This window comes from Cladosporium halotolerans (genome assembly GCF_011745625.1).
Source record: "Cladosporium halotolerans strain TM138-S3 chromosome Unknown Sca11, whole genome shotgun sequence".
Lineage (NCBI taxonomy): Eukaryota > Fungi > Ascomycota > Dothideomycetes > Cladosporiales > Cladosporiaceae > Cladosporium > Cladosporium halotolerans.
The window spans coordinates 279,227-305,767 of record NW_027191462.1 but is presented as its reverse complement, the minus strand read 5'-3'; the positions used below and the strand labels follow the sequence as shown (position 1 = coordinate 305,767).

At 58.8% G+C, this 26,541-nt stretch overlaps 12 protein-coding genes across 12 annotated transcripts; 5 read left to right on the top strand and 7 right to left on the bottom strand.

The window, feature by feature from the left end:
- Positions 1-770: 770 nt before the first annotated feature.
- WHR41_04340 (putative tetrahydroxynaphthalene reductase) lies at positions 771-1,568 on the top strand (the record flags this gene model as incomplete). The annotated part of the gene is made up of 1 exon (XM_069372946.1): positions 771-1,568. One exon carries the CDS (start codon positions 771-773, stop codon positions 1,566-1,568), a length of 798 nt encoding a protein of 265 aa, XP_069230222.1.
- A 960-nt stretch (positions 1,569-2,528) lies between these two features.
- Positions 2,529-3,436, bottom strand: WHR41_04339 (uncharacterized protein; the record flags this gene model as incomplete). Its single annotated transcript, XM_069372945.1, has 2 exons — positions 3,071-3,436; positions 2,529-3,012 (listed from the first exon to the last, which is right to left on the bottom strand). Exons 1-2 carry the CDS (start codon positions 3,325-3,327, stop codon positions 2,529-2,531), a joined length of 741 nt encoding a protein of 246 aa, XP_069230365.1. The 5' UTR covers positions 3,328-3,436.
- Positions 3,437-3,689: 253 nt separating this feature from the next.
- WHR41_04338 (uncharacterized protein) lies at positions 3,690-4,655 on the top strand (the record flags this gene model as incomplete). The annotated part of the gene is made up of 1 exon (XM_069372944.1): positions 3,690-4,655. One exon carries the CDS (start codon positions 3,690-3,692, stop codon positions 4,653-4,655), a length of 966 nt encoding a protein of 321 aa, XP_069230364.1.
- A 937-nt stretch (positions 4,656-5,592) lies between these two features.
- On the bottom strand, positions 5,593-8,456 carry WHR41_04337 (uncharacterized protein). Its single transcript, XM_069372943.1, has 2 exons — positions 8,276-8,456; positions 5,593-8,194 (listed from the first exon to the last, which is right to left on the bottom strand). Exons 1-2 carry the CDS (start codon positions 8,381-8,383, stop codon positions 5,690-5,692), a joined length of 2,613 nt encoding a protein of 870 aa, XP_069230369.1. The 5' UTR covers positions 8,384-8,456; the 3' UTR covers positions 5,593-5,689.
- A 279-nt stretch (positions 8,457-8,735) lies between these two features.
- Positions 8,736-10,550, top strand: WHR41_04336 (uncharacterized protein; the record flags this gene model as incomplete). Its single annotated transcript, XM_069372942.1, has 1 exon — positions 8,736-10,550. One exon carries the CDS (start codon positions 8,736-8,738, stop codon positions 10,548-10,550), a length of 1,815 nt encoding a protein of 604 aa, XP_069230368.1.
- A 241-nt stretch (positions 10,551-10,791) lies between these two features.
- On the bottom strand, positions 10,792-12,987 carry WHR41_04335 (uncharacterized protein; the record flags this gene model as incomplete). Its single annotated transcript, XM_069372941.1, has 1 exon — positions 10,792-12,987. The coding sequence occupies one exon, from the start codon at positions 12,985-12,987 to the stop codon at positions 10,792-10,794; it is 2,196 nt and encodes a 731-aa protein (XP_069230367.1).
- A 65-nt stretch (positions 12,988-13,052) lies between these two features.
- On the bottom strand, positions 13,053-13,564 carry WHR41_04334 (uncharacterized protein; the record flags this gene model as incomplete). The annotated part of the gene is made up of 3 exons (XM_069372940.1): positions 13,322-13,564; positions 13,176-13,268; positions 13,053-13,118 (listed from the first exon to the last, which is right to left on the bottom strand). The coding sequence occupies exons 1-3, from the start codon at positions 13,439-13,441 to the stop codon at positions 13,053-13,055; spliced, it is 279 nt and encodes a 92-aa protein (XP_069230366.1). The 5' UTR covers positions 13,442-13,564.
- Positions 13,565-13,894: 330 nt separating this feature from the next.
- WHR41_04333 (uncharacterized protein) lies at positions 13,895-16,756 on the top strand. The gene is made up of 5 exons (XM_069372939.1): positions 13,895-14,284; positions 14,343-14,468; positions 14,774-14,798; positions 14,853-15,039; positions 15,095-16,756. Exons 1-5 carry the CDS (start codon positions 14,206-14,208, stop codon positions 16,517-16,519), a joined length of 1,842 nt encoding a protein of 613 aa, XP_069230373.1. The 5' UTR covers positions 13,895-14,205; the 3' UTR covers positions 16,520-16,756.
- Positions 16,757-17,270: 514 nt separating this feature from the next.
- WHR41_04332 (uncharacterized protein) lies at positions 17,271-18,320 on the bottom strand (the record flags this gene model as incomplete). Its single annotated transcript, XM_069372938.1, has 1 exon — positions 17,271-18,320. The coding sequence occupies one exon, from the start codon at positions 18,318-18,320 to the stop codon at positions 17,271-17,273; it is 1,050 nt and encodes a 349-aa protein (XP_069230372.1).
- A 418-nt stretch (positions 18,321-18,738) lies between these two features.
- On the bottom strand, positions 18,739-21,168 carry WHR41_04331 (uncharacterized protein; the record flags this gene model as incomplete). The annotated part of the gene is made up of 1 exon (XM_069372937.1): positions 18,739-21,168. One exon carries the CDS (start codon positions 21,166-21,168, stop codon positions 18,739-18,741), a length of 2,430 nt encoding a protein of 809 aa, XP_069230371.1.
- Positions 21,169-21,323: 155 nt separating this feature from the next.
- On the top strand, positions 21,324-22,510 carry WHR41_04330 (uncharacterized protein). The gene is made up of 3 exons (XM_069372936.1): positions 21,324-21,400; positions 21,450-21,548; positions 21,603-22,510. Exons 1-3 carry the CDS (start codon positions 21,374-21,376, stop codon positions 22,257-22,259), a joined length of 783 nt encoding a protein of 260 aa, XP_069230370.1. The 5' UTR covers positions 21,324-21,373; the 3' UTR covers positions 22,260-22,510.
- On the bottom strand, positions 22,453-25,436 carry WHR41_04329 (uncharacterized protein; the record flags this gene model as incomplete). The annotated part of the gene is made up of 2 exons (XM_069372935.1): positions 22,453-22,839; positions 22,914-25,436. The coding sequence occupies 2 exons, from the start codon at positions 25,434-25,436 to the stop codon at positions 22,585-22,587; spliced, it is 2,778 nt and encodes a 925-aa protein (XP_069230225.1). The 3' UTR covers positions 22,453-22,584.
- Positions 25,437-26,541: the final 1,105 nt, after the last annotated feature.

Sequence of the window (26,541 nt, the reverse complement as noted above, 5' to 3'; positions counted from 1 at the left end):
GAATATGTCGATGCCGTCGAATGGATGACCTCTAGACGTCTTCTATTGCAGCATGAACAGGGAGTGTTGGGGGTCGAAAGCGCGGGCTGCGGCCAATGGCAGTGGATCCGCGGGCTCCCCACCGGACTGCGCTGCTAAGGCTGGCCGGCAATACGCCGCACGGGCAGCCTGGCGGCCTCAGCGCGCAGCCAAATCGATCTCTCCGTAGCAGCAACACGCCAGCACCCGCACGCAACCCACCGCCCGCCGGCCTCCCGCACCGAGGGCGATCGGCCGTAGGGGTGCGCGGTGGACTTCACTCGCTGCGCCGCTCGCCCTCGCTCTGTCACCAAGCCCGAGCTGCCTCGCCGCCCGCCCACGCCAGGCCCAGCGCGTCTCATCGTCCACCACGACCGGCCTTCACCACCGCCAGCGACAGCGAGTGCTGTTGGAAACGTCGCGGCATGGGTGGAGCCGTGCGCGGAGGCTGAGCCCTGCCACTGGTCGGCGCCCGCTTCGACGTATCATCAGTCGTCCATTGTATGTGAGCTCCAACGCTTGGCTCCACGACCTCGCGGCCTCGCGCTTTGTAGCAAGCCCGCGAGCGAGAGCTCATGGGCTGTCCACCGCGAGCGTGTCCATTGCGGTGTGAAGCCTATATAGATCCATCCCTTCGTCGGTTTGTCCTGACCTCCCTTCTCATCCACATCCCATCCAACACTACAACTACATCTCTCAAATCAACTCAACCTCTACCCCTCCGACCCCTCCAACCCCCACCACACATCACAATGTCTGTCTCCGTCGACACCTCCCGCCTTGACGGCAAGGTCGCCCTCGTCACCGGCTCCGGCCGTGGCATCGGTGCCGCCATGGCCATCGAGCTCGCCCGCCGCGGCGCCAAGGTCGTCGTCAACTACGCCAACTCCTCCGACGCCGCCAACAAGATCGTCGACGAGATCAAGAAGATGGGCACAGACGCCGTCGCCCTCAAGGCCGACGTCGGCAACGTCGCCGAGACCAGCAAGCTCATGGACCAGGCCGTCCAGCACTTCGGCCAGCTCGACATCGTCTGCTCCAACTCCGGCGTCGTCTCCTTCGGCCACCTCAAGGACGTCACCGAGGAGGAGTTCGACCGCGTCTTCCGCATCAACACCCGCGGCCAGTTCTTCGTCGCCCGCGAGGCCTACAAGCACCTCAGCGTCGGCGGCCGCATCATCCTCATGGGCTCCATCACCGGCCAGGCCAAGGGCGTGCCCAAGCACACCGTCTACTCCGGCTCCAAGGGCGCCATCGAGACCTTCGTGCGCTGCATGGCCATCGACTGCGGCGACAAGAAGATCACCGTCAACTGCGTCGCCCCCGGCGGCATCAAGACCGACATGTACCACCAGGTCTGCCGCGAATACATCCCCGGCGGCGAGAAGCTGTCCGACGACGAGGTCGACGAGTACGCCAAGACCTGGTCGCCCATGCAGCGCGTCGGCCAGCCCATCGACATCGCCCGCGTCGTCGGCTTCCTCGCTTCCCAGGACGGCGAGTGGGTCAACGGCAAGGTCATCGGTATTGATGGCGCTGCTTGCATGTAAAGCGTTATCTTTTAAGCAAGCCTTTCATGTCGGATCTACACCACGAATAGCATAGACTACTGGAGTATGGGTTATGGGGGGGAAATCCTAGGGAATTGTTTTTGACTGACGCTCGCGAGCGATGCGGGCATGACCGGATGAGAATCTATATACCAAATTAACGCGGGAACAACCAAGGCCTGTCAAGCGCTGATGGCTTTGCCTGCTGAATTGCAAAACAAATTTGAAAAACACTCGTCTTCCGTCTGCTTCCAATATACCATGCCTGTATGTGGTAGTTATTCGTCGATGATGGTGTTCTCTCCCGGCTTCCATCGCTCAACTTGAAAGGGGAAAAAGGAAATCTGTTGAAGACCAACGCAAGCTTTCATTGGACGGAACGCATTACCAAAGACGGAAGCTAATACTCGTCAGCTTCAGTGGAGAGGTACTGTCTCCCTCCCCAGCTGACGTCCAAACCCCTGCGTGACATAAACATATCGCTTTCCAGCAGACCACCCTCCCTCACCCCGCCATCATCTCACTCAAATCCGCCCCATCAAACACCACCCTCCGCTTCTTCACCACAGGCCTATCCCCTCCACTCCCCACCACCTCCCGCTCTCCACCCACCTGCCCCACCGCCTCCCTCCCCCAAACCCTCTTCAAACAAACCACCCTGTCCAAATCCACCAGCCGCTTCCACCCGCTGTCGTTATCCCGCGCCACCACGCGCAGCACCGGCCGACCATCCAGCGGATCCTCCGACCTCGCCGCCTGCCCGTGCAAGTAGTCGGCGACCGCGTCGTCCCACAGCGGCACGTTCAGCGCGCCGCCGTAGCTGGAGCTCCTGTGCCGCTTCGAGGCGCGCTGGAAAGCGACGAAACTATCGCTGTCGAGAAGGGTCAGCAACTGAACAAGGTCGGTTTCTGGTCCCTCCTTTCTTTTCGAAGATCGGGAAATCGGACATAGGGCAGAGACTCACTCAGGCCTCTCCGCCCACCCCTCCGGCGCGCGGAAGCGGTGCCTGCGCACGCGGCAGCGGTACGCGCAGAACTCGTCGAGCGCGGGAAAGGCGGCCAGGTGCGCGAGCGACCAGCGCGACACGCCGCCCTGGAAGTACAGGAAGATGGTGCGGAGGCGCGCGAAGGCGCCGGCGGTGGCCGCCTGCTCGGCCCAGGACTTCAGCGTGCGGTCCGTGAAGCCCTCGTCTCGCGGGGTCTGGTGAGAGGTCGCCATGTGGAAGTGGCGGAGGTTGGGGAGGGAGGCGGCGGAGGCGAGGGCCGTGGCGGGGATGGAGGCGGAGGTGATTTCGAGGGTCGTGAGCCAGGCGGCGGTCGGGTGGGGGGAGAGGGCGAGCGCGCGGTCGATGTCGACTGCGCGCACGGCGTGCGTTTTGACCATGCTGCGTGTGCCGATGGGGGTTTGCGCGAAGAGTTGCCAGAGGAGGAGGCTGTCTAGTTGGCTTGGGGGATGTTAGTGAAAGGTTGCGCTTGGCAGTTCGGATCTGGAGGACTACTCACGAGCGCTGGACTGCTTTCCATATCTGTTCGAGCAGGATGGATGGGATTGTGCTGAGCGATTCCGAGTCGATATTATCCAGGTTGTGAAGGATGCTACGCATTGCGATAGAGACTAGCGTTTCTGTGCCCTTTTCTGGAGGGCTGTATGTCGGCGGCGTACCGACGCATCGTGTCAGTTGATCTCGTGATGGGCGATGAAAGGGTCCCTCGACGATCGTTTCAGTGAAGACCAGCCCGGACCCTGGATCGAACGGCATTATGGTGGAATATGTGTGTCGCGAATGTTATGATGCATGGTATGTTTACGCATATGCCGTCACTTGCAAGTCCGCCTGAAGCTGGCCGGCCGCGTTACCTGTTTCGAGTGGAATCAATTCCCTGCCAAAAGGCGTGGGATCGTTTGTTGCGTCGCCAACAAGTGAAGCAAGTACACAAAAAAGTGGGCCCTCCGATCTCGCAATCTAATCAGATCCCCCGCCAGGCCGGGTTCGCACGCGGGAGTGCGACAGCACAGAGGCCGCATACACGCTCATTCCGCCTCATCGATCATCGCCCCTCGCTGCCTTTTACCCGCCCTTTGCGCAAGCACGATGCCCACTATCCTCTCTCATCCACGGCGATGTTGACTCGAAAACCCATCCTCCTGTCCACAACCTGCGGCAGCCTCTCCTCTCTGTCTGCTGCGCAGGCGAAGTCGTCGACGTCATCACCGCGGTGGAACGCAGGCACGCGACAGCAACAATGTCCACGAAGCACGTCGAGGAAATACGCAACTGTGAGCGGCGGCGGGGAAGAGGGCAGTGCATTTGGCGGACATGAATGGCCCATGCCGCCCAAAGGGCACAAGTGTCCCACGCCGTACCAGATCTTCGCGCTGAAGAAGAACGAGGCCTATAGCAAGACTCGCTTCTACCAGCTCGTCAAACTCTATCACCCTGATAAGAACGGACACAGTAGCGACAGCATGTCACACGAGATGAGGACCGAGCGGTACAGACTGGTGGTCGCGGCGAACAGCATCCTGTCCGACCCGGCGAAGAGAAGTGCGTACGACCGCCTGGGCTCCGGCTGGGATGGTAGAGCGGACGCCGCGGAAAGAGGGAGCAACGCCGGTGGCCCGTTCAACCAGAACTGGCGAAATCCGTCCGATCCGGTATGGCAGAATGCCACATGGGAGGATTGGGAGCGATGGCGAGAACGCTGCGAAGACGAAGCCATGGGCGTCAGGCGCGAGAAGCAATCTCCGCTTTACATGCAAAACAGCTACTTCATCATGCTCATCGCCTTCCTGGCGCTGATGGGCAGCTCGGCGAACTACTCTCGCGCGCAGGACGCGGGCCAAAGCTTCGTCGAGCAGCGGGACATCGTGCACGACCGCGCCGCGAAGGAGCTCCGCAAGGTCAAGCAGGACGTGCAAGGGATGCGCGGCCGCGACGAGCGCATCCAGTGGTTCCTCCGCAACCGCGAGGCCACCATGGGCATCTCGTCGGACGACGTAGAGACGATGCGGCAGGAAAAGGCGGACCGCCTTCTGCCCAACCGCGAGGTCTGCCGCAGCGAGGACATCGTCGAGAGCGACACGTGAAACTCCTCCCGCTGTCCGCTCGCTCGATCGATCGCCGTTCTCGACATATCAGGAAGTGCACGCTAGGACGCGAACCTAGAGATGCTTCGTTCCATTGCCAAGACTGCGCGCTACATGAGGTACCTACCTCCTGAAGCTCCGCGTCAGACCACGCCCGCAAAGCTTCGGCAGTCATCCTGCAGCACAGGCAAGCAAACCGCTACGACATGCGACTCCCGCCTTGCCCATGTTGCCGAATGCGACCACGAACGAGCACCCTTTTCGGCGCGGCCGACGTGCCGCAGGCGAAAGCTACACCTCGCTGACGCTGCACATGGGAGACACGGTTCGCATGCCAGGTGCGTCGGGGGTTACTCAGGGCCTGCAAACTACTGCGCGCTCGCTTCGGGCGACGAAGATGCTTGCTTGCTTTCGCAGCATCCCCGGCTGCTGCTGCTCATGGCCAGGGGCAGGGGTACGGCCGCATGACTCGCGGTTGCGTGTATGCGGCCTGATGATGCCGGCAAACGTTGCCCTGGCTCTTCACTACATCTGGCCATATGCTGTTGAGGATGCGAACCGTGGTCTGCTGCCGGCTGCGATCGCCGTGTCTCGGTATAGCGGCATGTGCGCGTCAGGTATCAGAACAACGGCATGTGGCAGGGAGAGGAGGTTGGCATAGAATGGCCTACTGGAAACTACTTGGATCTGCAAAACGTTCGCTCGCAAGTAGAGAGTGAATATGTGAGTTAGCGATGATAGAGACTCTTGTACATAGAGCATATAGGGAGAGGTCTGGACTGTAAGTACGCTACATCGAGAGTATGTTGTACATCGAAACTCTTCACATCGCCTCGACGTACGAGTTACCGTCTTGATCTGTGAAGAGGCAATGAGAAACACGTCAATGCAGTGTATTGGCACACGAACTTCGGCAAGAAGACGGCGAGCCATATGATAGAGTTGGCAAGGCAAATGTTTTGATGCTATTTCCTCTTGTGATGTGAAAAGTCTGCATGCTGGCCCACTCCGTCTCCCTCGGAGCCGCCAACAACTCAAGAACCATCACCATCACCCACTTCGTCCAGCGCCTTGATCTCAAAGACCCTGCCGACAATCTCCCCAAACACCTCCGGCCCAAGCACATCCGACTCCCTCCCCTTGCCCTTGCGACTGACCTTCCTCTCGCCCCCTTGCTGCTCAATCCATCCGTCGAAGAACTCCTCGTACCCCAGCACAACCTGGTCCCGCACAGCCATGACCAAAGTCTCCAGCGTCCTGCGATCATCCGCCAAAAACTCCTCCAGCTTCACCCTCAGCAGCGGCGCGTTCCTCTCCGCGAGCCCGCGCACCGTCCGCACAGCCTTGAGAGCGTCGAAGCGGTCCTCGTCCTTGACGCCCGGCTTGCTGCCCGCGGCGACGGACTCCGGGGACAGCGGCGCGAGGATGTGCGCGGCGGACGCGTTGACGTAGTCGTTGATGACGGCGCGCAGCTGGCCGTCGAGCTCGGCCTTGGCGTCGAACATGTTCTCGACGACGCGCGGGAGCAGGCCGCCGCCGACGGCGCCGGAGACGAGGCGGTACCAGCTGGTTGGGTTCCAGAGGGTGCCGCGGTCACGGAGCTCGTAGAAGGTGTTTGTGACGGAGCTGAAGTCGAACTCGACCTCCGGGGGTACGAATTCGATGTCGAAGGCGACGATTTGCTGCTTGAGGTGTAGGAGGTGGGTGAGGAGGAAGAGCTGCCCGTTTGCGGGGGATGAGGTCTTGGAGGAGATTTGGTGGGAGGCGGACATGAGAGATAGGGTGGTCGAATGGACGATGCGGTGGGCGAGGTCATCGAAGACGCTGCTGTGGACGAGGCGGTAGATGCGGCGAAGCAGCCAGAGAGCCTTGGGCAGGGTCGGGTACCAGTCCTTCTTGCCATGCGAGGATGTCGAGTGGGAGTTCAGCGCGGTAGAGAACATGCTCTCCGCGTCGTCAGAATTCTCGGCGTCAACATTAGGAGACTTAGGTGTCTTCGTGGCAGATGTTCGCCGACCGGACAAGACAGGCCCCCTCTTGTGCCCGTTGGCAGTCGTGGCGTTGGGCTTGGGCCATTCGAGGTCTTTTGTCTGGGCTTTGTAGTTTTCAATTCCATCTCTCAGCACGCCGAGTGCTAAGAAGACGAGTCTAGTCTGTGCATCTTCCAATGCGGGTTGTACCAGGCTGGCAAAGTCCAGTTTCCTCGCCGTATTGTACTTGCCATTGGCGTTTGGGCTCATGACGCTGCTTGCAACATCCGAGTCGTCGTCATCATCATCCGCGTCAACGTCCATGTAACGTGCTTGTATTGTCGCGCAGAGCTCACAGAGCTTCTCCAGCTTCGTCTCGTGAATTGTGCGAGGTCGCAAATAGTCGTACATTGGCTCCATCAAACTTTCCAAAAAGTCGTAGAGCGCCCCATCGCTCTCAAACCACTCGAACCAAAGCTCGTGCTCATCTAAACAAATTCCACGCATGAAGCTAATGGCGGATTTGGAAAAGGCAAGGACGTCGCTCTGCTGTGGTGTCGAAGCAACCTCGGCCATTTTCCTGCTGACGAGTGGCAGGATGAGCCGACCGCGTGTCGTAGAATACGATTGGTACAGCTCGCGCATGAGACCTGCATACTCCGGTTCGCGCTCAGCGTCGACGTCGTCTGGAGTTGGCACAGCACGCTTCTGAATCTCCACACCCAGCGACTTCATCTCCGGGGCTGGGACCCGGAACTTGGCGTAGAGCAAAGCTGAATGCGTGGTCTCTTTGAGCTGGCCGCCTTGGATGCGCTGGGCAATATCATTGGCGATGTCTCCCAAGGTCCGAGTGAAGTGGTGGCGGATCAAGGTGAGGCCTCTTGTCAAGAGAAGCCTGTATTTGGCGCGATATGTTGCGCTCTCCAGCTGCTTGGGATGACCCTCCATGTACACCAGACAGCTATCCAGACTGGAAAGCATCTCAGGGAAGTCCTTTCCTTTAACCAGATTTGCTGCGCCCGGTGCATTGAGTCGCCGTGTCATAGGCTCGAGGTAGGTGTAATAGCGGGCGTTGTCCTCGATCGCGTCCGCAAGGCCAGTCAAGCGTCGGCGTTCAGTCACCAAGGACTCGCATTGTTGGCGGAATGCTTCGGTCTGCGCTGCAACGGCCTCGAAGGAAGCTGACAAGCTTGACAGAAGCTCCAGAGTGTCATCTGTGGAAGACAGCAGGCCTCCTAATTGAGACTCTGTAAGCAGCAATTCCTCGGCATATCGGTCGTAGTGAGCGTGGCTCTCGTCCAGCAAGTGATCCTCCAATGTCGCGAAATCATCTTCGAACCCTAGCTCTGTCCCCGCCGAACTCTCTTGCTGCGCCGACGCATCCAAGCTTCCTTTCCTTTGAAGTGTATCTTCTTTCGCAGCGAACTCCGTCACAACATGGTAGAAATCCGAGTAGCTCTGGGCCCTCCTGGCTACGGTTGCTTGCGGGGGACCTATACGCCAGGGATCTTGCTCGTCTTCATTTGCTTCGACGATAGGCTCTACGACGACATCAGCCTTGTTATCGGCCTGGCGAGTGAGATCAGAATAGATCGGACAAATAACGACATACCAATGCGGCAAGCAGGTAGTCAATCAAGGTGGGCTTACTGGCTGCTGGAGCAAAGAGGACCGGCGTTTGTGCGTAGCCGGTCTTTCGCTAGCCGGTTGTTGCTGTGCGCGCACATTGGTGTAGTCGTGGAACCAAGCGTCATCCATGGCGTTTCCTTGCCATGTCCCGAGGTCGATTTTGGGACGTGATCGTGTTGATGCGGTCTATCCGTCGGCGTCCCGCAGTGCTGCGTGTCCGCGAAAGGCAACAGTGCGTAGTGGGGAGACTGGGCGGAGGCGTCAGTATGCAGACCCTGGCTCGGAGATGGAGGCAGATCCGCCGGCCGACTTTCGAGATCTTAGCGCGTCTAGTGATGACGTTCTCGAGCTGTCCATTGGTCTGTGGAGGCCGTCTAGACGAGCATCAACCCGCCGAGTCTCGAAACATACAACCTACTACTGGTGAAGTGGTAATTGACTGCGATCATTGTTACTTCGCGCTTGAAAACGACCTTCCAAGATGCTTTCTCGCGCCGCGCCTCGTGCAGTTCCGCGATGCTGTAGAGCTTCTTCGACCAGAGCGAACATTCTGAACCAGAATGCCCAGTCAGCAACCACAGCGACCGCCGCATACCGAGTGCGCGCAAACCGGAAACAGCAGCAGTTGTCCCGCTCATTATTAGCCATCGCTGCCGCTGGAGGCCTAGCCACTGTGTCACAGTTCTACATCAAGGACGGCCAACTTGTTCGCACCGTCAACGCAGAAGCACCACCACAGGAAGAGCAGAACCCTTTAGTGTTCGAGGAATCGAGGAAGAAGCAGGGAGTCAGCACGGAAGAGAATAGGGATCTCATCTCGAGTCAGCACCTGCAAGTCAAGCGATCATGGGAGAATCCTGGAGTGTATGCATGGGGCAGCAATTCCGGCAGAGTTGTCGCACCGGACCGCAACGAAACCAACATCAAGACGCCCAGACGGATAGCCTTCTTTGACGGAAAGCTACTGAGAGATATTCGGATGGACCGTAACTTTGGTGCCGCTATCGACGAGCAAGGAAATCTGTTCCAGTGGGGCACAGGATATGCGCCTGACATCAAGACGCCCGTCGAGACACTCAGAGGCAAGAACCTTACTTCCTTGACCCTCTCCAAGGACCGCATCATCGCGCTTTCTAAGAACGGCAGTGTGTACAGCATCCCTGCCTCTGCCGACGATCAGGCGTCTGGAGTCAAAGTCAGCGAAAGCAGTTGGATCCCTTTTGTCTCTACCTCCAGTCGCATTGCCTACCGCGACCTCACACCCAAGGATCTCCCCCGATCTGAGCGCGTCACCTCTATTGCTGGCGGGCTTGAGCACTCTCTTCTCTTGACATCCAAGGGCCGCGTCTTCTCTGCCGCTTCTGCCTCCGATACTTACCCTTCGCGTGGTCAACTCGGCGTCCCAGGCTTGAGCTGGCTTACTCGTCCCGCCGGAGACTTCGACCAGCCTCACGAGATCACCACCCTCAAGGGCTTCCCGATCACTTCCATCGCAGCGGGAGACCGCCACTCCCTCGCTCTCGACTCCGAAGGCCGCCTCTTCGCATGGGGCGACAATGCTTCCGGACAGCTGGGCTTCGACTCCACCGCCGACACATCCGCCATCGATGCCCCTTCCCTCCTCCCACTCGCCAAACTGTACGCCGGCACCTCTCAAACCCCAAAGATAATCTCCATCCACGCCGGCGGCTCCAACACCTACTTCACCGTCGACGCCACCCGCACCGCATCCCCCGGCACAACCGACCCCTCCCAACTCCGCGCCCTCGGCCGCGTCACAGCCGACACCTTCGCCCTCGGCACCGGCATCACCGGCTCCCTCGGCAACAACCGCTGGACACACGTGCAAAGCACACCGGCCAAAATCCCCTCCCTCTCCTCCCTCTTCGAATACGACGAAGCGACCTCCACGACGGTCCCCATCCGGCTCGCCTCCCTCAGCGTCGGCAGCACGCACGCCGCGGCCGTGATGCGCAACATCACGCAAGTCAACGTGAGCGCGGCCAGCAGCGCGGACAGCACGAACTGGGGCGCCGACGTCGTCTTCTGGGGCGGCAACGAGCACTTCCAGCTCGGCACGGGCAAGCGCAACAACGCCGCCGCGCCCCTGTACATCCAGCCGCTGGACAGCGCGGCGGAGCTGGCGCGCGCGAAGAAGAGCACGGGCGCGCGCGAGGAGCACAGGTTCCACATCACGCCGCGCGCGACGGCAAGGTTGGGAGATGGGAGGAAGGTGAGTGTTGAGCAGAAGGTTGTTTGCGGGCGGTCGACGACGTGCGTGTTTTCGAGCGTTTAGGGTGGGGTCTGGGTAGACTGGTTTGAGTCGGATGCCGGATGGCGTACCTTTCCTTTGCACGGGAGAAATTGTAAGATCATCGGTTGGAAGGGAATTTGGGTGGAACTGTACTCTTCGACAGGGCACTCGCGAGTGCGGAAGGATTATTATATTATGTACAGAAAATTCGTCATGACCGTCAAAAAGACCCTCCAGCAATGAGAACTCCACGCGTCTATTCAGCGTGCCCTCTCCTCACCTCCTACCGACTCCACCAATACCCCCCACCAACCCCAACACCCTTCCCACGCCCCTGCAGCCTCTTCCCCTGCTGAGGCCCCACAGCCAGCCCATTAACTCCGTTCGCCTTCTCCACGTTCTGCGAAGGCCCGTCCTCCGCAAGTAGGCGCCACAGCTCTCCCACACCCACTCTCCGCGCCGGCAGCATGGAGTACTGCAAGCTGTAGAGGTTCTTCCTGTGGATGGGCGGGACGAACTGGCCGGAGACGAGGCACAGGAAGACGCGGGGCGAGAGGTAGTGTTTGCGGAGGCGGTGGGTGAGGTGCGCGTATTGGGTGAAAGTGTGGCTGAGCGGGAGGGGAATGGAGCGCAGGAGGATGTGGGAGGTTGGGGCGTTGAAGGGCTCGGGAATTGACTCGTCGCCGCTTGGTGACGGCGGTGTGAGGTGTGTTGCTGGCGTGTCGCAGAGCTCGAAGCGGATGCCGCCGGGTAGACGGCGGGAATCTTTGATTCGGAGCATGAGAGCGAACAGGGGGAAGTGGTTCAGGCAGGCGAGCCATGTGTCGAGCGCCGCTTTGAGGAAGATGATGGCCATGCGGGCGCCGGCGAATGTGGTGTAGAAGACCGCGACGGTTGGGAGGAGGAAGAACAATAGTGTGAACAGGATGGTGCCTAGGAGGAGCTGGTCGAGATCATAATCGCAGCTGTCAATGCGGTTGCGGAGAACATTTCGCTTTTTGCCTCGGAACAGGTGGAAGAGCGAGATGATGATCGTCAACTGCCAGTTGTAGATGCGAGCAGATGCGATGTAGAAGCTGTAGATGTGCATCGTGAGGAGCGAGACGAGGTCGGAAAACATCGATATTGGAAGGCTGGCACCAGCGAAGCTGCTAAGCCCAATGAATCGTATGATGTGTGGAAGAGCCGGTTGAAGCTGGCTCATCACGCTGGCCCAATAATCTATAACCCATAGGAATAGATCACCAAGGAACTTGGCAAGCTCTGTGTTGAGCTTGAGGCCGGCAGGCCAGCCCATCAGCCATGTTATGACACGCTGGAGTCCTTCCACTGCGTATGCATTGACGAGATGGTTGACTTGTGCACCCACATAGTCGGCGTTTTCAATGATGTATGATCCGAGAGCGATGCCGATGATAATGTCATTAGCGACCAGCCACAGACTGTTGAAGAAGCGTATGTATTCCGGATGGCTGTTGGTAATGCTATCCCATTCACTTCGTCGACGCTGGAGCGTAATGTATTGCGCAGGCCAGTAGCAAAATTGTTGCAAGCGTATGTCAACCTGCTGAGCAGTAGCGGAGATGTCCTTCAAGGCTGCGGAGTCCGGGATTGGTCGCCAATCGAGAAGCTGAATAATACCCTCGGCCGCAACGCGTTGCATCATGAGCCCTAGTATGAACAGCTGCGATGCAAACGGCCAGATGTAGTGGACAAACGCCGACTTGATCCAGAGTATCACAAACTGTTGAAGGTTCGCAGCAGACTCTGCCATTCGCTCACTAACGCTCAGATGGCGTTTCACTCTGACTCCCACCAAACCAATGTTTTTCTGCATCAGAGCCTCGATCTCGGCAGAACAATTGATCTGAGTGATGATCGTAGGGAGCGCCAACTCTTTCTGGGTGGGCGGATGTCGTACCACAGTATGCAATTTGAGCTTCTCGGCCAGTTTCTCTTTTCTTTTCCGCTCAAGCTCCTCGTCTTGATCAATCCTGTCAAAGGGAGGCACGCTTCCGTATGCACTTCGCTTGTCTCCTAAGGCTAGCGAGATCGGCGTGAGTGACAGATATTGCATATTCTTCGGATCCGGGCGGTCGAAGGCAATGATCTGAAGAGTAACGCCAGCATCTGACGAACATTCTACCCTTGGGATTTTGCTTTTCTTCACTGTTTGCAGCGAGAGCATTTTTGGGTCGAAACCGTTCTGCCGTGCAGGCCCATTGATGGTGCCCAGCACTTGTGGCACCTGATTACCACAGCGCTCCAGAATATTCTCAATCGGGTGAGGACTCCCACGGAAGAGCGTGCGCATGCGCAGCGCGTGCTCGACATTGCGGGCATCAACACCCTGAAGTATCCCAATCACCAGTACATCCAGCTCCGAGTTGCGCCATCCCACCAACACGCCGGGAAGCGGATCTCTCGGCGCATCAGAAGGCCAGAAGATGCGCATCAAGCCATGCTTGCGCGAGGTCATAATCCCATCGCGGGTAGTATGTTATACAGCCCCCTCGCGGGCTCGGTTGGCCGGAAGCGCAAGGTCTAGAACGAGCCCCGGCGTCTCAGTTGCTCTCGCGCAGAGATGCCGGCTTCGGGTGTGCGCGATTCCTGCGGGTCGTCAGACTCCTGCTTGGTGGGAGCTATGGATATACCTAGCGGACTGACAAGCTCGGTTTCGTGCGCGGCGATGCGTTGGATCGGGATGAGGAAGAGGAGGAAGAAGATGGAGAGGACGGCGAAGCCTTTGGCGGCGCGAGTCTGCGAACACTTAGTACTTGGTTCAGACGACAGAGAGGGCTACAGTGGCATACTATTACGCCGTGGTCCCAGGCGAAGATGGCTAGCTCGTAGAGGCGGGTGACGAGGTCCCAGCGAGCGGTGATGTACCCGGCAAAGAAGATACCAAAAGTGAGGATCGATACCGGGTGCATTGAGCAACCTCACTCATACCCAGCGGTGCGCGATGATCGGTGTAGGTCGCAAGGGCCGGTCAAGGCCATTGAGGGCGCAGAGAGATTTGAGTGCAGCGTAGGTGGAAGTGACTTCGCAAGCGCGTGGTGACGCAGGGGCAAGGCGGCTTGCAGAGGAGGCCAGGCGGCGATTCTTGTTCGGGCAGGTACCTTACAATCTTGCTGGCGGTCACAGCCAGGCGCACGTCGGTACAAATAGCCTACCTCAAGTCCAGTGTCTACTGCAAGAAGCCTTGCAGTACCCGAAGCGCAATCTCACGCCTCGCGTGAGCGTCGCCGCGCATCGCACGTGCAAGCATGGCTGTAGAGAGTGTGAGGCTCCGCGCAGCGCGGCCAAGCTTTTCCCCATGCTGCTGCCCGCGTTGTCCGCGGCGCTCCAAGCTCGCGACGATGCGACGCCGATGCCTTCGCCGCTGCTGATCAAAAGTCCTCAGGCAGGCGCGGCATTGCTGGATTTGTCTTGCAGGCGTGTAGAACGCACCACCGCCATTCATCCTGGCCTCACCTATTACACACTGCACTTCGAAGCACCGGGCGTTCGTTGATTTTCGGCGACCCCAGCTTGACAGCTCGGACGCGCAGCATTCTTTTGACGCGTATTCCCTTTACGGCAAAGCCCGACCACATCCCGCCGGCCTCGATATTAATACATCTACCGATCACCTTCTGACCGCTGCCAAGACGCTGGATATGCACCCGTAGTTTTCAACCTTCGACAGATCAGCATGTTCGGGCGCGGGCGTGGCGGTGGTGGCGGGAGGCAGGTATGCCAGTTTTTCATGGAAGGGAGGTGTAAATTTGGCGGTATGGTGTCCTTCACTTGAGACCAAAAATTGAACAAGTCAGCTGATCTCGAATCTAGACAACTGCAAGAACGAACACCCTGCCGGTCAGGGAAGCTCGCAATCGCAGGGTGGGTTCGGGAACCGGTTTTCGGCGTTGAACAACCAAAACGGCGCGAGAGGGAGACCTGGCGGATTTGGTTCAGGTACGTTGAATTCACTTCATCTGTATCCTAGAGCGGTGACGGGATTGTCCGGGCTTGACAGCTCAGGCGCGAAGAGGCTGCAGCACTTCACTGCGATTGCGCTTCACCACGTGCAGCATCCTGAGCCCTTCCTCTTCGGCCCGCGTTGCACAACGCATTACTTTCGCCTTTCGTGTCTTCTCATCACGAAGATAATTACCGATCTCCGATGTCTATCATTGATTGGATTACAACAATGAGCGCGAGATTTACCGCGGGAAGATGGCCAATTGCTGCCAACAGGATGGACGTTGACATTGACACAGGCCCGTCGAATCAAGACAACAACCCGTGAGTCTGTTCTCATGACCGCTGTGCTTACATACCTCCTAACGGATTGATTAGATACAACGTCTCAGGCGAGACCATAAAGCTCGATCTCACAACCGAAAGGCCAATATGGCCTTTGTCCTCCTACGGCCCAGGCAGAAACGCCCCACTACAACTGATGGAAGGCGACATCGAGCAAAGTCCTGAAGAAATGAGAGTCCGCCATTATCTCGCCTTGTCAAAGGGCAACCCTCAGGAGTCGGTAAGTATTCTCTCGTCGTTTGTTTCCCTTTTCTTCAGGCGCTCATACATCACAGATACAACTCGAGGCTCAAACAGCCGCCAAAGCAAACGAAGCTATCCAGCGGATTCTTGGCGACATCAACGGCGCTGTGAAATATATCATCGACGGCAAAGATCAACATCCGAACCGTCTGGACATGGAATCAAAGGGCTCCACGCAACAACCGGCACAGCAGGCAAGCGCCTTTGGCGCCCCGGCTGCCGCTCCAGCAGCATCAGGATTTGGTCAACCCTCTAGTATGGGATCACAAGGCTCCGCTTTTGGCAAACCTGCATTCGGCCAAGCAGCTGCTCCGCAGTCAACATTCGGCCAGGCTTCTGCTTTTGGCAAACCATCGCAGCCTGGGTTTGGCCAGGCATCTGCCCTAGGTGGCGGAGCTTCTGCATTCGGTCAGCCATCCAACCCAGGACAGAGCTCAGCGTTTGGACAGCCTTCATCCATGGGGGGTGGAGGTTCAGCGTTTGGGCAACCATCCGCTGTCGGGCAGAGCACTGGCTTTGGCCAGCCATCACAGATGGGACAGAAGCCCGCTTTTGGTCAATCTACGTTCGGCCAATCTTCTCAGGCTGGCTTTGGCCAACCATCAAAGCCTGCATTCGGTCAAGCTAGTGCGCCAGGGCAACAGCAAGGCAACCCGAGCCCCTTCGGTGGCGCAGCGTCCCAGCCAAGTGGTTTTGCCCAGGCTGCCCAACAGTCATCAGGCGGCTTTGGTATGGCAGGAGCGAACAAGCCCAGTCCATTCGCAGCCGCTGGCTCAAATCAGCAATCTCAGAGCCCTTTTGCAGCGGCTTCAACCAACAACAACAACCAACAGCCGCAGCAACAGCAGAATCCCTTCGGCGGGTCCTCGCAATCTGCCTTCGGACAGCCCTCCCAGCCAGCCGCCCAGCAGAACCCCTTCGGATCCGCTCAGCCCAAACCCGCCTTCGGACAAGCATCACAGCCCACAACCAGCGCCTTCGGCCAACCCTCCCAACCAGCCGCCAACGCAAACCCCTTTGGCCAGCCCACCCAGCCCCAGCAACAACAAACAAACCCCTCCCCCTTCGGCGCCGCCTCCACAGCAACCCAACCGAACGGCGCCGCCCCAACACCCAACACCACCGCCACCACCCCCTCCGGCGGCCCCGACCCCTCGACCTACCTCACGCACACAGGCAACCAACCGACCTCCTTCAAAAACCAACCCGTCACCTACCTCGGCGAGCCCAAGAACTTCCACGTATACCCCTCCAACAACCGCGCCGAGCGCCTCTGGTTCCCGCAGGGCCCGCCGGCGCCGAACCCGGACGTGCAGCTCGAGCCCGTCTTCTACGAGGGCGCGCTGGGCGCGGAGCTGCAGGGGATCTACGAGAAGGTCGCGCAAGGGGGCGAGTTTGCGGGCGGTGTGATGCCGGAGGTGCCGCCGAGGAGGGAGTGGATCCGGTTTGATATTTGATTGCGGTGTATGATTGGCCGGGTTGGGGGGTATAGATGTGGGCAAAAGGACATGGAAATGGATGGAGCGTTTGGTATTATTCTTTGTGCTTGGGATGATGGGGACAGAAGGGAAGGGAAGGGGAGAGAAGTGAAGTGAAGTGAAGTTCAAAGACCTGCGAATAGAGGTCGCTTGGTGTACAAAATAAAGTAGCTCGCGCGCTCTTTTTGCGCTAAATGCTTGGTCATTGATCTCATATCGTTTGAAGCCTTTTGGCCTTGATTGCAAATGCATCCCGCCACGTTGTGTTCTCGATCTCCATTGCCAGCACGTTAGTCCAAGAAACACATTCAGATTCCCTGCAAGAAATTTTGTTGCGTCCCCGAAAGCAGGTAAGAGCTCCTTTGCGCCTAAAATTGCTTTCACGTTGCTAGAGTGCCCGCAAGGCCATACCGCACGCTTTGTGTCGTAGCACCGATTTCGCTTGGGCGCATGCTAGGCTGCCGCCTCAGCTCATTTCGTCGTCGGCCGTGATTTTGCTCAGCCCGGTACTGATAGTTCCAGACATCGTTTCACCACACCGGGCCATCCGCTGCGACGGATCGTGGCAGCCTTGCTAGGAGTCCGGAATTTGGCTGCCGTAACCCGGGGTCCCGTGGCATTGCCAGCCGACTGAACGCTCTTGCACTCTCGTCCTCAGATATCCCATTTTTGCTTTTCCAGGCAGGGTATTATTCAGTTGTGCCACCTCCTAAACTCCTTTCCCATACCCTCACGACCCAACATACCACAACTCCACGCCCAGCACATCAAACTTCTTCCCCTCGTCGCTCAGCGGCTCGTTCCCAAACGTCGGACACGTGTCGCTCACGCCCTTGCTCAGCCCCGCGTCCAGCCACAGCCCGTAGTGTCCGTCGCCGCCGCCGACGCTCAGATAGTCCGCCTGGCAGAAGATGCTGAAGTCGTTCTCGCCGCTGAAGGGGAAGGCTTTGAAGCGGATCTGCTCGGGCGTCGAGGTGCCCGAGCGGTGGCCGTTGCCATTGCCGTTCGTGGGGACGTTGAGGGAGGAGAGGGAGGCGGAGGACGAGGAGTTGGCGTGGTTGTTGTTCAGGGCGTGCTGCTTTTTGGCGACGCCGACGGTCGTCATGCGCTGCAGGTTCGTCGTGTCGGCGCTCGGGGGCGGAGGGAGGGAGGAGAGGTCGGGGAGGGCGGGCAGGCGGAGCGCGCGCCAGAGGAAGCATTCGCCTGAGCCATAGTAGCTCGCGTGCGGTCGGGGCGGGTCTGAGAGGTATGCGCCGAAGATGCCGTTGGTGGAGTCGCGGACGACGAGCACGAAGCCGGCGCGTTTGCCGCGGTAGCGAGAGGCGTTGGCGTACAGGGTCGACAGGGTGCTGCCATCCTGCTCGAGCGAGTATGCTAGCTGCCAGTGTTCGGCGAGTTGTAACCGCGGAGGGACCAGGAGGCGGATTTCTTCGGCGACCGCTTTGCTGAGCAGACGGGCCTGCGCGGGTGTGCTGTCTTTGTAGCCTTCGAGCGTCAAAGGGGTCAAGGGAGGAGGCTGGAAAGGCGAAAGTCGCCTGATGGGCGGGTTGAAGACTGCAGAATCCATGGAGCCGTTGTAATTGGCACTCAGGGCGCGAGCGAGAGGAGTGGGAGCGTCGTCGGTAGATATGCGTCGAACAACGCCTGCGAACGTGTAGGATACGGGTTCGGTGAAATAACTGAGGGCGGATGTGAGATTGGACAGCGACTTTCGGTGGGGTGGACGGAGGGGTGGAGAGGAGGAGGATGGAGAGGGAGGGTCGTGCGTCGGAGACTCCATCGTCGATTGTCGCAGGGGAGCAGGTGGGTGTGGATGTTCACTATGTGGCATTTTTCATGGCTACCTCAGGACAATGCGAGGCTGCGGAATGAAGCTCGCTGTTGTCGTCGCATGTGGCCGCCATTTAGTTTGTCGAGGTGAGTAAGCTCCCGCACCCAATCCATTCCTGACGATCCGCGTTCCTGGGGCCGCCGCCAAGCTCCATGGGTGGCTGCCTGCCAATCTTCACATGCCAGCGTTGGACTTATACCGCCAAACTGTAAGTGAAGAATTGGTGCATTGTCTAACAGCCTTCGTCTTGGTAAGGACCACTGTCTGGATAAGTCTGGTTTTGCAGCCGCTAGATCTGGTCATTTAGCAAGTCTAGATCCTATATACAGATACAGTACAGTTCATATACACATGCCATGCTCCGTACTCAAGTATGTACACCCCATCCGCCAACTCTTTCCATGGCGCCCTTCCCTCCCTCAGCGAGAACACCATCTTTCTCTCCCAGGGCACCAGCAATGCAATGCCAGCCATCTCTTCCACCTCCCCAGCGCAAGACTTCCTCGCGGAACTTCGCGCCAGCTGCAGGATCCACCGCCCCGCCCTGAGTCCGCTGGAACACGTCCCGCCAGATCTTACCCGCAATGGCTCTGTCAAAAAGGTACGAGTAGTAAGTCGCTCCATATCCAAACAGGTGACCGAAGAATCCTTGCCAGCTCGTGCCGGCCGGCTCGGGGACGCAGGAGTACTGGCGCCAGACGTCATGGTAGACCTTGGTGCTGTCGCCGACATCGCCGAGAGACCATTGCAGCGGAAGTGCGGAATGATACTGCTGGTCGAGCATACCCAGAAGGATTTGTCCTTCGATCTCGGCGCCCTGCATGCGACGGTCGATTTCCACGCGCTCCTGCACCCTGGCCGGGTCCAACGGGGCGTCCGTCTCCCAGTGGCGTGCGTACAGGGCCAACACTTCAGGCGCCGCGGCGAACGATTCCATCAGAACGGAGGGCAGCTCCGCGAAGTCGGTGGCGCACCGAGTTCCAGCTACGTTCTGAAGAGCAGTGCGTCCGCAGATGGAGTGCAGGGCGTGACCCATTTCGTGGAAAAGTGTGGCAACTTCACGATAGGAGAGTAGCGCAGGTCGCTTGGAGTAAGATGGAGCAGGAAGGGCAAAATCGCAGATTAATGCAATTGTAGGCAGCTGGTAAAGCGCGTTACCGTCTCTGCGGTTGTGGTTTGTGGCGAGACCATCGTTGACAGCTTCTTGCGCTGTCGAAAAGATCGAGCTCTTCTCAGAGCTGAGAGTGGCAGCCTCCTGCAACTCCTCGTCACTGATCCGCCGAGAGCAGCGAAGAGTGAAATGTGCTGGATTTGGCGACTTGCCTGCGCGCTCGAAAAGATCGCAATAGATGACGGCGATGTGGCCTTCGTGGTCATCGATCACATCCAAACGTCGGACGTCAGGATTCCAGGTCTCGCCGGGAAGGGTCTCACGTGGGACCAGACGAATGCCGTACAAACGATTGAACAGTCTGGACAAGCCTTGCATAACGGTCCCCAGTGAGAAATAGGCGCTGAGCTGATCGGCTGTGCGTGCACGGGAGGCCATGGAAGACATCAGACGCCCTGTGTAATAGTCCTTGTCCCACGCATCTAGCTGTCCTGGCATACCGCTGACGTGTGCATCACCCCTCTTGATATCCAGCAGATCTCGCATTTCCTCCTTCACTCTAGGCGCATTCTCCTGAGCCAGCGCGTCGAGGAAGCCAACCACCGCCTCTGGAGTCTTTGCCATTTTGTCTGAAAGTGCAACGTGACCGTGGCTTTCGTAACCACTCAGCTTTGCAAGCTTCGCTCTCTGAATCAACATGTATTCGAGGCGTGCGACTTGGTCCATCGACGATGTACGATTGGCCATGTAAATATCGCGCCGTGTATCCACATCTTCCACGGTTCGCAGAGCGAGCATAGCTGGCATACCCACTGTTGGCAGACGCGCAGTGCCCCATTTGGTGAGCTGGCGCACCACCAACGGATCCATGCCCTTCAGCTTGCTACTCGGGAGTTCGAGCAGAGGGGTTTCTGGCGACATGGCTTCGGTGAACGCAGTCCCGACCTGCGCCACGTCATTTGACATGTCGACAAACGCTTGTCTGTCCGCGTCCGGAAGCTCAATAGCAGACTTGGAGAAATCCTTCATCAAGATATTCGCGACCGTCTTCTCTTCCTCGCTCCAGCTGGTGTACACCTCAGGCATGCCCGCCGCAGTCTTCAATTGTTGTTCCAGACCAGGAGTCGTATTGAGGACATTCATGTACTCGAACATGAGTGCATATGCATCGTTCGCCGCCATCTGTACCTTCCGGTCCGGATGAACGGAGCGAACGAAGTCGCTCAGATCGATCACGCGACATAGCAGATCCGACAGGCGGTCCAGGTCTCTCGATATCCTCTTGTATCCTTCTATAGTTGAGTATTCAAGCACGTTGGCGACAATCTTCCTGCATTTCTGTAGTGTGACGTCGGCGAACTCTTGGAACCCTTCTGGCCGTGTGAGATAACGGTTCTGAAACAGGCCGGCGCTCCTACCGCCATAGAATTGTTGCGTTTTGGCACTGAATTCCTGCCAGAAATCCGGAGAGTCGAAAATCTGTCGGAGTGTCCGGTCATCATGGGCAGTAGCCGGATTGGCGCGCTCGACCGGGTTGCGATCATGTTGGAACGCCGCTGCAGACGCCGGGCCAGCTCCCTTGTTCGACGATGAACATGAAAGCCATCGTGCCGCAACTCTTTTTTGCTGCTGCTGCCGTACGCAGCGCGCGCAGGTCCACGGACTCGGCGTTGCACGCTTCAGCATCCTTGATGCAAGAGAGAGACACAGACATGCTAGCATGTGACAGCGTCGAGTTCACTCCAGCTGCCGCTAGGCGGCGGGCCGTTGCGGGAGGCCTCGTCGCGCAGCCCGAGCGGCCCCGACGAGCGACTTTGAGATGTCGACGTCGGGACGACAAACTCGACGGCCAGAGCTCAGCTGTAGCCCGCACTCTCGTCACTTCGCTCCAATGGCTTTTGCGCCGCTGCTTCGGCAGGTAAGAGAACCTCTGAACACAACCATTGCCTAATCTGACCGCGTCACAGCATGTTCTCCCGCTCGCCGGGCTCACTGCCGGCCTCACCCTCATGCCCAAACGCTCTGTCTACGCCGAAGAGCCCACCTCAGACCCTCTAGCCGCTATGGTACGCACCCAATGGCCCTCCACCACCCTCACAAACCCCTAACAACCCACCCAGCGCAAGCGCAAGCCCATCTACGACACCCCCTCGGAGCCCTCCATCCGCGAGATCGCCGCGACCACGCCTCCGCCCGCGTCCGGCAAGACCGACAAGCCGCAAGAAGAGCAAGACCTTCCCTCGGTCATCGTCGCCTCCTCGCCGACCCCCACCGACCGCCTCGCGGCGCAAATCGCGCAGACGCGCCTCTTCCTGCACGGCTACGCCGCGGCGACCGAGCAGGCGATCAACAACGGGATGTCGCGCGCCTTGTCCGCCGAGCACGACGTGGCATCCACAATCCGCTCGCTGGCACCGCCCGCGGAGAGCAACGAGAAGCTGCTGCCGGGCGGGATCTACGTGCTGGTGGCGGCGATGGCGGGGTCGATCGTGGCGCGCAACCGCAACATCTTCGTGCGCTTCGTGACGCCGATCCTCACGGGCGTGACGACGGCGCACTACGTCGTGCCGCGCACGACGGAGAACGTCGGCAACCTCGTCTGGCGCTGGGAGGAGAAGTACCCCGTCGTGCGCGACAACCACCTGCGCGTGACGGAGAGCGTGCGGCACTTTGTGGAGACGGGCAAGGCGCACAGCCAGATGGGCCTGGCGATGGCGGAGGAGAAGGTGCAGGGCGTGAGGGAGAGCGTGCAGGACTGGGTCAGGAAGGGCCAGTGAGCGGAGTGGGAAGATGTTCGAGAGATTTCGAGTGGGCACGCGACACTACTGATCTCCTTGACAAGACTTCCTGGACCAGAAAAAAGTTCTAGTGTATGATACTGGCCCTCAACGGATTGCGAAGCGCCATAGACTTTCCCTTGTTGGTCAGGGGTGGATACTTCCTATGTAATATCATCACCGTTTCTCGCCGTTGTGGTGCATCGTGAGTTTCGTATACCAGATCGTATCAACATCTATACAATATTTGAATCGAAAGCCGTCTCGAGACGATCATGTTCGTCTGATGGCGCCTCAGCCCGCGAGAGGAGCTACCAACCCAAGATTACCCCGTCCCCCTCCTCCCATAATTCGGCGACGGAAAGAACGACATGCCACCCAGATTGACATCCGACAAATTCTCCTGCTGCTGCTGCTGCGTTGACGCAGACCCCAAGCCCGCATAATTATTATACCCCGAAGCGTCAAAATCATTCGCAAAAGCGCCGCCAGCGCCACCCGTGAAATCCGAGAAATTGAAATCAGGAATATTGAGGTCGCCCGTGTTGGTCTCGACGGGGAAGTACTTGTCCCATTCGTTCTGTAAAACGAGGTCGTCAGCATGGTTGTGGGACCAAAGAGGGGAGGGGAGGGACAAGTATCGCGATGACTTACCCAGTCGATGTCGTCCATGAGGACGTCCGGCCCTGCAGCACCGCTTCCGCTGCCTGAACTCTGCTGACCGCCTGTGACGCTGTTGTTCCGACTGTCGCTCTGCGGCGACGCGTCGGGCTGCTGGACGTACTGCGACGGGAACTGCGCTTGCGGGACCAAAGGAGGAGCGGCGGGCGCGGTGAACATGCTCTGCTGCCTCATCTGGCCAAACGAGTCCACGAGCGGGATTTGATTCTGCTGCAGCGGCGAAGGCATCTGCTGCTGCTGTTGCTGCTGCTTCTGCTGCTCCGCAGAAATCTGCGAAGCAGCGCCCCCAGGCTGCCTCTCGCGCATGGACGACGCCGAGCCCATGGAGTGCACGCGGGCCTCCATCTGCGTGGTGGTGCGGACGCGGCGCATCTGGTGAAAGATCTCCATGCGGTCGCGCAGGTCGGTGATGACGAGCTCGGCCTTCTGCTTGGGCGACAGGTGCGGGGGGATGTCGAAGATGTAGTCGAGGCACTTCCAGATCTTGGCGGCGTCCTTGCGCATGGGGTACGCGTAGACTTCGACCATGAGCAGGAGCGCGGAGTGGTACTGGTTGAAAGCGCCTTTGTACCACGCCCAGGGCGCGATGGACGGCGTGGTTTCGAGAGCGATCGCGTTTTCCATCTGCGCGAGGCCGGCTTCGATGAGGACTTGGCGGAGGCGGTCGGGCATTTTGGTCGTTGTGCTGAAGAGGTAGCGGTGGAGGATTTGGAGGTAGAGGCCGTTGATTCCGAGGGCCATGATGTGTTTCGTGAAGACGTGGAGGGGTACGTTGTCGTCGAGCATTGGGAAATACTTGCTTTCCAGAGCATTTCTGAACTTCTGCACTCGCACGAGTACAGATGTGAGGGTCTTTTTCTTCTTGTCGAGTGCGATAATGTCGAACCAGACCTGGCGGCGAACTTCTCCGCACTCGGCGCGTATTCGAAAAAGGGTGTTATCCGTCCAGTAAGGGTGATCCCCAACAACGCCTTCTGCGTTCATGAGCTCGTTATCGTTGACGTTCGCCGGGAACTTCGTGTCGTAGTCTTCTTTTCTGATCTGCGGTTTGGGTCCTGTGGCCTCACAAGTCCGCTGGTCCAGAAAACAAAGCTGGTGCCAGACCATCCTCCTGACATGGACCTCGACAGGCGTCATGTTGTAGTGAGTGCCGTCTCTGTGCAGGCCCATGCATTCTGCCAGTCGAATCGCCATCCCGACCAGCGCCGAATGTGCCCTCGAGACTTCGGCCCTGACGAGAGGGATGAGGTACATGACCAAAGCTTGCATTGTATCAATTTTGGTCGTCCGCAGAAAGTTCGCCCTGCTCAATGCCATCTCCGTGCCTGATCGTAGACTGTCGACAAGAGTAGCTTTCGTCGCTCCAAGACGCCGCATGATATGTTCGTCCGTCATGCTGACCGCCCCAGAAAACATGGCGGCGAATATGATGGCCTGCACGGACGGCACTGGCTCGTTGCCAGTCGCTATGCTGCTCCAGAAAAGCGCATACTGTGCTTCCAAAGTCGGTCGGTGAGCAATCTTCGCCACACCGTGAACCGCCGTGAAATACTGCGCGATGAGCTGATCCGCCACAGTCTTCGACGGGAGGAAATCGTAAAGCCCAGCTCCCCCATTCATCCCCGCCAGGAAGAACCCCGACGCAGGCGGAATGTAATCGGGCCCAGGCCCAATATACGACTTCGGCGAAGCCTGGATCTTCGCCCTCCCCTCACCAACACTCGCCTGCTGCTGAGCCTCCCCCGTCGCACCCTGCCAGGCAGCCTGTCCACCCTCCTGCTTCGCCCACCGCGACTTCCCAGCCTTGACATCATTGAGCGTATCGTTCAGCTCGTCCACGAGCTTCGGCCGAATCCAGCCGCCAATGCGATCAGTAATGCGCATCTTGCCCATCTGCACGCCCAGATCCATCATCTCGTCGTCCCCATTGTCTTCGTACCCCGCGTCCAGATCCGCCAGCGGCGTCGGCTCCAGCGCCTCCTCGTCCTCCACCTCCTCCTCCCCCTCCCCATCCTCGCCACTCCCCCCCTCAACCTCAACCTTCACCCCCGCCCCACCCGCACCCCCCTTCCCCACCACCACAGGAAAAACCTGCGTACCCCCCCTATGCGCCTTCGCGCCACTAACCTCCCTCTCAAGCCCCTTCTCCAGCGCCCCCATGCGCTCCTTCATCTCCGCGAGCTTCCGCTGGCTCAGCGAATCCAGCGCCGGCGCGAGGTAAAGACAGTCCCGCCTGAAACGCGTGCAGTTGGCGCAGGGCGCCTGCTTGTCGCATTTGAGCTTGCGGCGGCGGCACTCGAGGCAGGACGTGATGAGGCGGTTGCGGCGGCGGATGCGCGGGGGCGCTGCGGACGCGGCACCTGCGGCCCCGTCCTGGGGGAGGGTGTTGTCGCGGAAGACGCTGAGGTTGGGGGGTGAGGAGGCGTCTGGGGAGTGCGAGTGGGAGTGGCGGGGCGCGGGCGCGGACTGCTGCGTCCAGGAGGAGGAGTCGGCCATGGCGCGTCCGACGGATTGGTTGCCGTTGCTGGCTGGGTGCCCCGGTCCGGTCGCTTTGCCGCTCTCGCAGACTGGCTGGTGGAGGGGAGGACTGGCGGCGTTACGGCCGTTGCGGCCAACAGGGCAGCACTAGAGTGGCGTATAGGTGAGGCGCGAGTGGCGAGTGGCGAGAGACGTGGGACGAAGGAAGGAAGCGAAGCTGGCAGCTATGGGACGTCTAGGGTTGCGGGCAGCATGTGACAGCGAGGGCGAGGGCGCGGGCGAGTAGAAGTGTCACGGTAACTTTTTTGCAGGCTAACAACATATGCGTGTGGTTTTCTTCCGCGCGGGTTTTCAGCTGATGAGGGAACCATCGTTGGCGGCCGCCTGGAGGCTGATGCGGTCGGACTCGCGTCGAAAGCAGGAACCGGCCGAGACCTGGCGTGGGCTGGGAATGCTGGGCTTGTGATTGGTCGGTTTGAGATCTGCGGCCGACCAAGGGATCGGGTTTGCCCATGTCGTTGTTGGAAATGCACGGACTCACGATTGGGTTTCGTAGAGTCTTCGATATTGAAAAGAAACCCATGGCCCAGAATAATGATGAGAAATTGGTCGTTGGCAGTGAGGAGTGTCGTCATGTGCGTCTAGAACGAAATGCATCACCGTGAAATCGAGACGTCGCAAACCAATCCATCCAACACGGTGAGCACCCGTACACGCCGTAGGTACTGACCTCAGTCTCCCTGATAAATAAATGATATGTCAAAGACAGTGCCACAACACTCTGAAAGACCAAATCCAAACGCCGTCCACCCCCACGGAGAAAATCATCTCAAACCCCAACCAACCAACCATAGGTAGGTCAAGTCGGGCAATTCGATTCTCATCTATCATACGGTACGGTAACAGAGTACCTCATATCGAACGCATCCATCCGAGCATAAAAAACCCATCCCATCCCATTCCATTCGTCAAAAACAGGGGAAAAAAAAACAGAAAAAACCAAGAGGCATCCTGTATCTGCCCTCGCCTTTTCCGGCGTTGCGGGGCCCCAAAGCAAACCCAAAGAATAAAACCATAAAACTCCCCATAGAAGACAACCACGCCATTGCCATTGCCTTGCGGG

Coding starts and splice junctions, on each gene's coding strand:
- WHR41_04337 (XM_069372943.1), bottom strand. CDS start 8,383: ATGGATGACGCTTGGTTCCACGACTACACCAATGTGCGCGCACAGCAA. Junction 8,195..8,275: donor CCTCTTTGCTCCAGCAGCCA/GTAAGCCCACCT, acceptor CTCACTCGCCAG/GCCGATAACAAGGCTGATGT.
- WHR41_04333 (XM_069372939.1), top strand. CDS start 14,206: ATGTTCGGGCGCGGGCGTGGCGGTGGTGGCGGGAGGCAGGTATGCCAG. Junction 14,285..14,342: donor AGGGAGGTGTAAATTTGGCG/GTATGGTGTCCT, acceptor TCTCGAATCTAG/ACAACTGCAAGAACGAACAC. Junction 15,040..15,094: donor AGGGCAACCCTCAGGAGTCG/GTAAGTATTCTC, acceptor CATACATCACAG/ATACAACTCGAGGCTCAAAC.
- WHR41_04330 (XM_069372936.1), top strand. CDS start 21,374: ATGGCTTTTGCGCCGCTGCTTCGGCAG. Junction 21,401..21,449: donor TTGCGCCGCTGCTTCGGCAG/GTAAGAGAACCT, acceptor ACCGCGTCACAG/CATGTTCTCCCGCTCGCCGG. Junction 21,549..21,602: donor CAGACCCTCTAGCCGCTATG/GTACGCACCCAA, acceptor CAACCCACCCAG/CGCAAGCGCAAGCCCATCTA.